Genomic DNA, 10,919 nt, shown 5'->3' with positions numbered 1-10,919 from the left:
CGAGGAAACTAGAATTTTCTTCATCTTTCCTAGGAAAAGGATCAAGTGATATTAATTGTTTAAATAATTGCAAACTGTGGTTAAAACCAATAAAAATCTTCTAAAAAATTGCCAAATGTCCTAAAAAGATATTACGTTTAATAGTCGTTCATTATTTTGCCATTAATTTCGGAAAATTTTAACTTTCTACGATTTACAGGATGAGAAAATGGCTTAAGTTGAGGTTAAAAATTACAAGTTATTGCATAGACATTTCTTCCTTGAATATTCTTTAAGAGGTGATGAAACTTTAAATTATATACAGTTAATAAAAAGTGTCTTCTTTCCATTTTTCTAAAATCGAGCTTTTCCCATTTAGAACCACATGTTATTTTTAATTCCCGGGGAACAATTAGAACAAAAATTGGGAATTTATTTTTCCGGAAAACAAATAAATTAGAGAGATCGATCACGAAAAATCGATTTTTTTGATAACTCTAATACATATATTGTGTGAATATATAAAAATAAATGAATAAAAAAATACTTCAAAAAATAAGTCGAAAAAAAACTCACCATTGAACAAAACTGTTGAAAAAATTTAATTTTTTAACATCTTTTGTTTTTGTGTATTTAAAATATGTCGAAAAGTGTAATTTTGTTAATTTATACCTACAGTTTCCAAAAAAATGTTTTTTTGTGTTTTTTAATGCTGTTTCTAAAAATATGATTAAACTTTTACATATTTTTAGGCTTTGAATACATGTTTTGATCTCTTCTTTTAGATCCTGAAACATGAATCAAAAAATAGTATAAAAAAATATACAAATGAAAAAAATTCCTTGCAACTTTAGGTAAAAAATAATAAAATGGCATTTTTCGTAATTTTTTTAAATATTATATTTCGAGAACAAAATTTGTTTCTTAGTTTTTTTAACTTTACATCCAAAGAAATTAAAAACAAATTTTTTCCAAAATAAAGGGAAAATGTATTTAAACTACGTACATTACCTTTTAATTACTTATTTATAACGAAGTGCCTAGACAAGCAATACTTCCGTGAAAATGGACATGAGCTATCTTCAATGTATTTTAATTTATATTCAATATAAATAGGAATAAATAACAATTATTTTTCTCACTTCATCATTTATTATTATCTATCTTTTTGTGTACGCTATATTTGAGGATTCAATAATAACTCTTTGGTTTTGAAAATTACCGCGCTTTTTCTGACTTTTGCTCGACATAACCTCAAATTCCGGCTCTTTGTTTTTCTTCTTTTCTCTTTGGCGATACTGTTGTTTTTTTGTTATCGAGGAAACAGCGTAAACAAACCTTTTGGTAAAGTGGCAAAGTGTTTTAGGAGTGAAATAATAAGAAGCATAAAATTGTCTTTTATCAATCTTTCTATTTATGCATTTTCATTTTGCAACTTCTGCAATAACAAAAATATGCCGGATTGGCATAACCAAGTGCGTATTTTTGCGCTTACGAAATAATGTTTGTTTTCTGCAAAATAATTTAATGCTGATTGCAGCGTTTTAAAATATATTAGAAAAAATGTGGTTTAAATAGTGTCAGTTATTTAATCTATTTTAGATTTTGAAGAAAGTAATGTTATCATGACTTCCGCAGAACATTTTATTAGTTTAATCACAGTAGCAAGTGCAAAAAAATTAGCAGCAGCTCTAATCCTCTGTTTTATTCTTTATCATGGAATATTACATATCATTTATGGTAAGCTAATACAATTAAAAGTATTCACTATTATTTATTTACTGTTGTTTGTCAATTATTGCCAATTGCTTCAAATTTAGTTGGAATTTAATGCCTCTTTATTTTAAAATAAAAAGAGATAGTCAATTTTTCACTCGTATTTCAGACAGTGATTCTTGCAAATGGTTATTAACAGAGGGAAGATATAAAGGAGACAAGGAATGGCAACCGTACGGTTGCATGATGCATCATTATACGCAAACGTAAGATAATTTATTTGTATAACAATATATAATATTGCAGTGTTTCTACTCTGCCTGGAAAATCTGTAATTTCGAGGAAAATTTTATGTAATTTGGAGACCCTAGAAATCTCAGAGAATTTTATTTAAGGGGTTATATCTAGCAATATTAAGGGATTTCTAAGATTTTTTTTAGCTATGTTAACAAAATTTCATTGAAATGGAATATAGAGAATCGATTACTACACATTTTTAGGTACTGTTTCATTAAAAATATTAAAAACCGAGGGATATATGGCCGCTTCCGAAAAACACTTTTTTTATTATTACTTGCTTTGCGAACATGATTACTCTGAAATGCATTATCTGAAATTTAAAAAAAACAACGCAAGATTTCATCAGTATATTCCTATACGCAGTTTGTGTACGAAGGGTTTAGTAAAATTTTGATTTAAAAAAAAATTGCAACGATTTTTCCAAAAATTCATATCTTTAGGACCCAATAATTTGGGTTTTTGGACAACAACAAAAATTTTTGTTCAAATAAAAATCCCTTAGTTCACAAACTCCGTAAGGAATATACTAATGAAATCTTGCTGGTTTTTTTATTCCAGATAATCCGTTCCAGAGTTATTACACTCACCGCTAGTAATATTTAAAAAAAAAAAACATATTTTGCGACACTGACTATATTTCCCCCAGTCTTAAATTTTGTTCACATTTTTTTCTCAAAATAGAAGTAAAAATAGCTTTATATTTCTGTAATTTAATATCTGGTTGAAAATTCTTTTTTTTTTAATTAATTTTTTAACTTCTAAGTTAACTATATATTTATGGTTGAAAATTGATTGTTTTTAGTTAAAATTTCAAGTATCTGGTTGAAATTTAGTTCTTTTTCATAGAAAATTAATCTTCTGAATTGAAAATTCATCTTTTTGCTTTCTCTCTCTTGACTGAAAAATCTTTCTTCGTCGAAAATTCGACTCGTGTTGAAAAGTATTCTTTTTGGTTGAATGCAACTGTTGAATTAAAATTAAAATCCTTTATGTTTGAAATACCTACTGCTACATCTTAGTTCAGAAATCACCTTTTTTGGAACAAAAATTTATTTACTTGTTTGAAAGTTAAATCTTTTTTTCAAAAAATCATTTTTTGGTTGTAGGTTCATCATTTTAATTGATAAATTATCTCTATGGTTGAAAAATGAGCTATTTTGTTGAATTTTTTTTTTTTTTTTGTAGTAATTAATTTTCTTTGTCGAAAGTTTATCTTTTTAAACGGAGATTCATATTTTTGGTTAAAAAACTAACTAACCCATTTCAGGATTCATTATTTCAGTTAAAAATCCTTCATTTTGTTAGAAAATTCATTTTTTTTATTTCAGAATTGTTTAAAAATTTATCTTTTCGTTTGAAAATGCAAGTATTCCAGTTAAATATTCATCATTTTAATTGAAAATTCATCGCTTTGGTTGAAAAAAACTACTTGGTTCAAAACAAACTTACTTGGTTGAAGGTTAAACTCTTTTATTAAAAATTCATCTTTTTGGTATAATATTCAACTATTCCAATTTAAGGTGCAAAATTTTAATAGAAAATTCATCACTTTAGTTGAAAATTTGTTTCTTTTTTTGAGTGAAAAATTAATTTTTTGTTTTAATTCGTATTTTGTTGTTGAAAATCCATCTATTTTATTGAAAAAATCGTCTTTCTTGCTAGAAAATTAATCTTTCTGTTTGAAGATTAATCTTTATGTTTCTAAATTCATCTGTTTTGTTGAAAATTTAAGTATTTTCGTTAAATATTTATCATTTTAATTTTGATAATTCTTCTCTTGGGTTGAAAATTTATCTATTTTCTAGGAAATACGTTTTTTCTTTGATTGCAATTTAATGTTGTTGACTAAATGTTTAACTATTCCATTTTTGCTTGAAAAATTGTTTTCAGTTGAAAATGTGTCTTTTTTGGTAGAAATTAATCTTCTTGGTTGAAGATTTATTATTTAAGTGGAAAATCCGTCACTATTTGAAAATGGAATTATTTTTTTTAATTCATTTTTTCTTCGAAAATTAGTTTTTTTCAAACTGAAAATATAACTATTTAAATTGAATATTCCATTATTTTAGATGAAAATCCATCTCTTCGCTTAAACTTTTTTTAACTAATAATTTCACTATTCAGTTTTTGGTTGACAATTTATATTTTGAGTTAAATATTTGTATTTTTTGTAGAAATTAATTTTCTTCGTTGAAAATTCTTTTTTCTTTTTGTTGAAAATGCATCTATTCCAATGAAAGTTTCATAATTTTATTTGAAAATTCATCTTTTGGCTTAAAACTAAACTATTCCAGCAGAAAGTTCATTATTTCATTTGGAAAATTCAATTCTTTATATAAAAAATTAACTACTTCATTTTTTGTTAAAAATTGGTCTTATTTATTTACAAATTCAACTATTTGGTTAAAAATTCATGTATTTTATTGAAAGATCGTCTTTCTTGGAGAAAAATTAATCTTCTTGTTTTAATCTAATCGTTTTGGTTGAAAATTCAAGTATTTCAGTTAAAGATCCATAATTTTAGTCGAAAATTGAGAATTCATATCTTAAAAGTCGTCTTTGTTATAGAAAATGAATCTTTTAGGTAGAAAATTCAACTATTTGTTAAAAATTCATTAATCTTGTTGAAAATATATGAACCGGTTCGAATTAAATGTTATATAGTACTCACATTAGTATTACCTAAATATGCTCTGAATTTTAAGTATAAGAACATAAAAGAGAAATTTGTTTAAATTATTATTCAAATTTGTTGACATTAAAGACACATTTATGAAATGATTAATTTATCCTTCTGGTTAAACATTAATTTCTTTGGTTGGAAATTCCACCTGAAAGAAAAACTATAACGGTCAGGGAAAATGAATTATTTGACAGCGAAAAATCAGGGGGAGTTGGGGAATTTCAAAATTGCTATTTTATTGCAACCCTGTTTTTTAAATCACGCGCCTTATGTTAAATTGCATTAGATCAAAGGTTAAGTTACCCCAATCTATGAATACTATAAACTTCAAAGAACATTTTCTTTCACAGGGATAGTCGAAGGTGTCTCAGATATTTAGCTTTTATGGGTCACCACAATCACTTCGTTTTCACTGGTGATGCACGAATCAGACAACTCTATAAATCCTTTGTATCACAATTTATAGTCGATGGCAGAGCTTCTGATTTAATGGAATTGCCAGAAAATTCAGACCTGAGTTTTAATGATGCACAACTCAGGCTTAAAGTCCAGTTTCTTTGGAGGCCACAAATAAACTCGGCGATGATAGCAGACTTTCAAAATTGGATGGTAATAACCCATATTCAAATGAAAAAGGTGTACTACTGGGTGGCCGTAGCTCAGGGAAAATATGGAAATCAAGAGAAAGAAAATGTTATTGTTTTTTAATTATTTTGCTTTTTGAGCATAAATGGTCAGAGAAAATAAAAAATTGATTAGAAAAAACTTAGGGAATGTTGAAAATGAATATTTGCGGCCACCCTGATAAAATATTCTTTTTAGTCATTTCTTTTTTTCTTTTTCTTTTTTCTTTTTTTACAGTTACTTCCTCCTGAAGATTGCATTCTTAGTTACAAATTTGATTACTTAGTTGAAAAATCAACTATTTTGTTTCAAAATTATCTTTCCGTCGAAAATTCATACTTTTGGTTTTGAAAATTCATCATTGGTTTAAAAAGGAATCGGTTTTATTAGATATTTCATCATTTTTTTATATGAATGCAACTTTTGATTTAAAAATCCTCTTGTTGGGTACAATTCAACTGGTTTTTATTTAAAATTAACATCTTTTGGCTGAAAATTGAACCTACTTTGTTGAAGGTTGAACCACTATGTTGACTAATCATTTTTTTATTGAAGATTCATCGTTATATCGTTGTAAATAATTATTTTTTAATAAAAATTAATTTTTCAACTAAAAAGTTAACGATTCCAGTTAAAATTTCATTATTTTAGTTACAAATTCACCACTGTAGTAGTATGTTTAACTCCTTTGTTGAAAATTGAAAATCAACTACTTTAGATAAAATTAAACTACTTTATTAGAAATCTACTTTTCTTCTTGAAGGTCCATGTTTTTGCTTGGAAAATTAACAATTTTGTTAAAAATTCCTTTGTTTGTTTTTTATTGAAATATCAAATATTATATTTTTCGTTTCCATTTTTTGTTGACAATTTTTCTTTTTTAGTTTAAATTTCATCTTTTTTGGTAGAAAAATAATCTTAAAGGTTTGAAGTTTCCTCTTTTTGTTGGTTAAAAATAAGTCTGTTTGATTGAAAATTCATATTTACGGGTTAAAAATTCAAATGTTTTACAGGAAATTCGTCTTTTGACGTAAAAGTCAATAATTCATCTTTTTTAGTAGACAATTCAACTATTTCTTTGAAAGTGCAGGCATTTTGTTTAAAATTCGTATTTTTGTTTTAAAATGCATCTCTTTTGGTAGAAATTTCATCTTTGTAGGTTGAAAATTCAACACTGGTTAAAAATGTCACTATTTTGTGAAAAAAAATTGAATATTTGGTTGAAAATTCGTTGTTTTGTTGTTATCTTTCTTTTTGATATAACAACGAAATAGCATTTTTTGTGAAAAAGTAATCTTTTTGTTAAAAATTCAAATTTGTTCTAAAAAAGTAATATTTTCAGTCTGAAAATTCAACTATTTGGTTGAAAATGAAACTGTTTTTTATTCAAGTTTAATCGTTTTTTTTTAATTCGACCATTTAATCTATTTAGAAAAAAATTCTACTGTTTTGTTCAAAATTTAATTATTTTGTTACATATTCTAAACTTTGAAATATCAGTTAGTAATATTTTTCGCTGATATTTCATATTTTTGTTGCAAATACAACTGTCTTATGAAAAATTCACCTTTTTGGCGAAGAACAAAAATATGAATTATCAACGAAAAATATTACTAGTTGATATTTCAAAGAGTGGAATTTTTAACAAAATAATTAAATTTTAACCAAAACAGTTGAATTTTTAACCAAATAGATCAAATGGTCGAATTAAATAAAAAGATTAAACTTGAACCAAAAACAGTTTCATTTTCAACCGAAAATATTACTTTTTTAGAACACATTTGAATTAAAAAAAATATTTCTTTTTCACGAAAAAAATGCTAATTAGTTGATATTTATCAAAAAACAACGAATTTTCAACAAAATATTACATTTGTTCACAAAATATTGACATTTTTAACCAAAGGAGATGAATTTTAAAACAAAAATACGAATTTTAAACAAAATGCCTGAACATTATTTTTTTTAATAGCTGAAAAAATCCATTTTTTTGGTTGAATTTAATTTTTGAAAATTAAAAATTCGACCATGTGCTTGAGAATTCATCATTGTAGATTGAAAATTCATCTGTACTATTGAAAATTTAATTATTTACTTCAACATTTAATTATTTGGTTAATCTCATATTTTTTGGTCCGAAATTCATTCTTTTTTTGGATTAAAATTTCATATCTTATGGTTGAAATAAATTTGAAATTTTAATTTCGACTTACTTTATTCCATTTATAAAAGATTATAATGTTATAAATGTTTAAAGTGATGATCTTTGAATAATAATGGTCTGGAAAAATGAAATATTGTTACAGGAAGAGTGCAGGTACTTTAAACAAGAAGTTTTGCCAAAACCCTGTCCTATTATCGCCTTTTCCATTACAAAATGATTTTATATATTTTTTAAAAATATTTCCCCAGTTATTAGAAAAATGTCTTTTAGAGTGGAGAACCGCCAAATATGATAGTCGCTGGATGTGCAGCCGCCGACATTCTTGCAAACAATGCGAGCGATGTGATGTTACATTCAGTCTTCAGTTCAAATCTATTCAAACTCGTTCATCCAGCCGATGTTTTGGCACAAAAAGGATCCCGATTTCTCTGGACGATGCAGGATCCATTGTTGAAAGAACGTTTGCCGACGCAGTTATCAAACATTGATAATAGACAGATTGATGTTTGCAACGGAGCAGCTGCCGAGGTTAAAGACGATCAATTTTTAATTAATTTATTTAAAAATGCCCTTTATTTCAGCTGAACAATTATTAATGTTAATAATCAAAAGTAAAATATAAATTCTAAAACTATTTTGTTACTATTTCGAAAGAAATGACACTAAAGACGCTATTTTCTTCCATTATTCCGCTAATGTCACTGTTTCTTTAATCTTTCTTGAAAAATACTTTTAAACTTTTTCTCTAATTGGCCGTGCATAAATTACCTACAGTTTTTTCTGCAATTTTTAACGACGTTCGTGAACTTATTTAGGAATCATGAAAAAATAACGATTGTTAACATTTAACAACATTTAACAAAGTAGTTAAATGTTCATCGAAAAAGGATCAATTATTATTTTAAAAATCTAATAGTTGATATTTTAACCAAGATAATATTTACATTTTAAATCAAAAACAGTTTAGTAAACAGAAAAGGACGAATTTCTGACAAAATAGTTGAATTCTCAACCAAAACAGATTGATTTTCAACTAAAAAGTTGCTTTTTTAACTAAAAATATAAACTTTCTTCAAAACATTTGAATTTTTAACCAAATAGGTAAAGTTTTAGCTAAAATGATGAATTTTTAACACAAAAGATTAATTTTCTATCAGAAAAGACGACTTTTCAACAAAATACTACATTCTTAACCAAATAGTTGATGAATTGTTAACGAAAAATGGAGTAGTTCTATTTTCATTTACGATAATTAATTTCCAGTAGAAAAACGAATTTTCAACAAAACAGTTTAATTTTTTACCAAATGAATTTTAAAGCCAAAAATATGAATTTTGTGAAAAATAGTTTAATGTTCAATAAAAAAATGTGAATTTTTACATACAAAAATAATTTTCTACCATAGAATGGAATTTTCCACAGAAAAAGAGGAATTTCCAACGAAAAACGTAATAGTTGATATTTCAACAATAAAATATTTTCATTTAGAATAAAAAAATTTGGACTTAACGAACAAAAAAAAATGAATTTTCAACAAGACACTTGAATTTTCAACTAAAACTAAATTTCCAATCAGACAGTTGCATTTTTAACCCACAAAATCGCTATTCTTCTAAAAATACCAATTTTCACCGAGAATACCGAGAATTATACGAATTTTATTATAAATTATTTTATTAATATCATTTATATTAATACGAATTTTCTGCAAAATACTTGAATTGTAAACAAAAAATTTAATTTTTACAAAAACAAATTACTTTTTAACCAGAAATTTGCATCTTTAACTAAATAAGATGAAATTTCTACAGAGTAGTTTTAAACCAACAAAACATTCTTAACGAAATAATTGAATTTTTAGCAACAACCTAAATTTGCTGGTCCAGAGAGAAAATCTTTTAAATCTTATTGTTGAATCTTTAACCCAAAAAGACGAATTTAAACAAAAACAGTTGATTTTTCATCGAAAAACGTAATAGTTTATATTTCAACAACAAGAATAGGTTTAATCAAATAGTTTACATTTTTAACCAACAAAATTACTATTCTACCAAAAAGTTTAATTTTCAACCAAAACAGATTACTTTTTAACAAAAAATTTGCATTTTTAACTCAACAATATAAAATTTCTACAGAATGAGATGTAGTTTTAAACCAACAAGACAAATGTTCAACAAAATCATTTTTTTTTTAATAAACAGGCTAAATTTGTTATTTATGAAACATAACATTTTCAAATCTTATTGTTCAATCTTCAACCAAAGAAGAGGAATTTAAAAAAAACAGTTGAATTTTCAACTAAAAAGTATGAGTTTAAAAAAAATGTATTACAAGATTCTTTTTTTAATTTCAAACAAAAAATTTAGTAGTAGAGTTTTCAACCGAAAAAAGTGGGGATCATAATGTGAAGTCTGTGCTAAATAAATAGGAATGCTGATCATCCATATATGTAGTTATTCCTAGATTCATTGTCTTTTGTTGAAAATTAATTTATTTGACTGAAAATGTAACTTTTTCATTTTTGATTTAAAATTTAACTGTTTGTTTGAAAATACATTTATTTTATTGAAAATTCGTCTTTTTTATAAAAAATTCTTCTTCGTTTCAAAATTCATCTTTTTTGGTAGAAATTTAATTTTTTTTTTGTAAAAATATAAACAATTACATATTTGTTGAGAAATCATCTTTGTAGGACAATAAACTTTTAAGTTAGGACTACAGATAAATTTAATACTTGAAAAAATGTTGACACCATTTTTCCAAATTTGTGTTACTATTTACACTATTTTTTATATCTGAAGTGAGTCTAAGGCATGCATTCGCTTTTTGCAGTATATTTACAAGAAACTTCTTTTTTTCTGTCGCAGATTTTATCACATAGTGGAGCCCATTTATGGGAAAGCAGTAGACTAGTAGGTACTGGAATTTTAGAGCAAAGTCCGGATGGATATCTGGCGAGTCCTTTGTCATTGCGCCACAAGATACAAATTCTTTTAAATACGCATTGCAATGATCATATGAATTTTGACGATGGCACCTGTTGTAGTTCTCCAGAACCTGCTACTACTTTACAACTTGTTTCGCTTGTTATCCTTGCTTTATGGTAATTATTGCAAATTAATCCAGATAAATATTTTTTATAATTGAAAACATGCCACTGCCCGGTAAAAGCGGAAATTAACCGAGAATTTGTTTGAAACCTCGGACACTATTTGTCCTTTTTTTCAAGCGATAATTCTATTTTGCTGCTATTAAAAAATAATTACACTAAAGGCACTATTTCTCAGTCAATAATGACAAAAAATGTCATGAAAAATGTTGAATCTTCAAGCAAGAAGATTTACTTTTTACCCAGAAATATAAATTGTCAACAAAATACATATACTTTTAACAAAACAGTCGACTTTTAAATCAAGAAGATTGATTTTCTACCAGAAACTAAAAAATTTTTAA

The 10,919-nt window shown here is 25.6% G+C and overlaps 1 protein-coding gene across 1 annotated transcript in view; it reads left to right on the top strand.

Moving 5' to 3' along the window:
* Nucleotides 1-1,270: 1,270 nt before the first annotated feature.
* LOC117169900 (N-acetylneuraminate 9-O-acetyltransferase) overlaps nucleotides 1,271-10,919 on the top strand; it is a 22,042-nt gene continuing 12,393 nt past the window's right edge. Inside the window, exons 1-6 of the mRNA XM_033356409.1 lie at nucleotides 1,271-1,454; nucleotides 1,582-1,719; nucleotides 1,865-1,961; nucleotides 5,029-5,287; nucleotides 7,737-7,994; nucleotides 10,334-10,569. Of these exons, the coding sequence (XP_033212300.1) occupies nucleotides 1,605-1,719; nucleotides 1,865-1,961; nucleotides 5,029-5,287; nucleotides 7,737-7,994; nucleotides 10,334-10,569 (965 nt within the window). The 5' untranslated portion in view covers nucleotides 1,271-1,454; nucleotides 1,582-1,604. The remainder of the gene's footprint in view (nucleotides 1,455-1,581; nucleotides 1,720-1,864; nucleotides 1,962-5,028; nucleotides 5,288-7,736; nucleotides 7,995-10,333; nucleotides 10,570-10,919) is intronic.

The sequence above is a fragment of the Belonocnema kinseyi genome, chromosome 3, assembly GCF_010883055.1.
Source record: "Belonocnema kinseyi isolate 2016_QV_RU_SX_M_011 chromosome 3, B_treatae_v1, whole genome shotgun sequence".
Classification (NCBI taxonomy): domain Eukaryota; kingdom Metazoa; phylum Arthropoda; class Insecta; order Hymenoptera; family Cynipidae; genus Belonocnema; species Belonocnema kinseyi.
The sequence above is the reverse complement of the archived record's forward strand: the minus strand, read 5'-3'. Positions and strand labels throughout refer to the sequence as shown.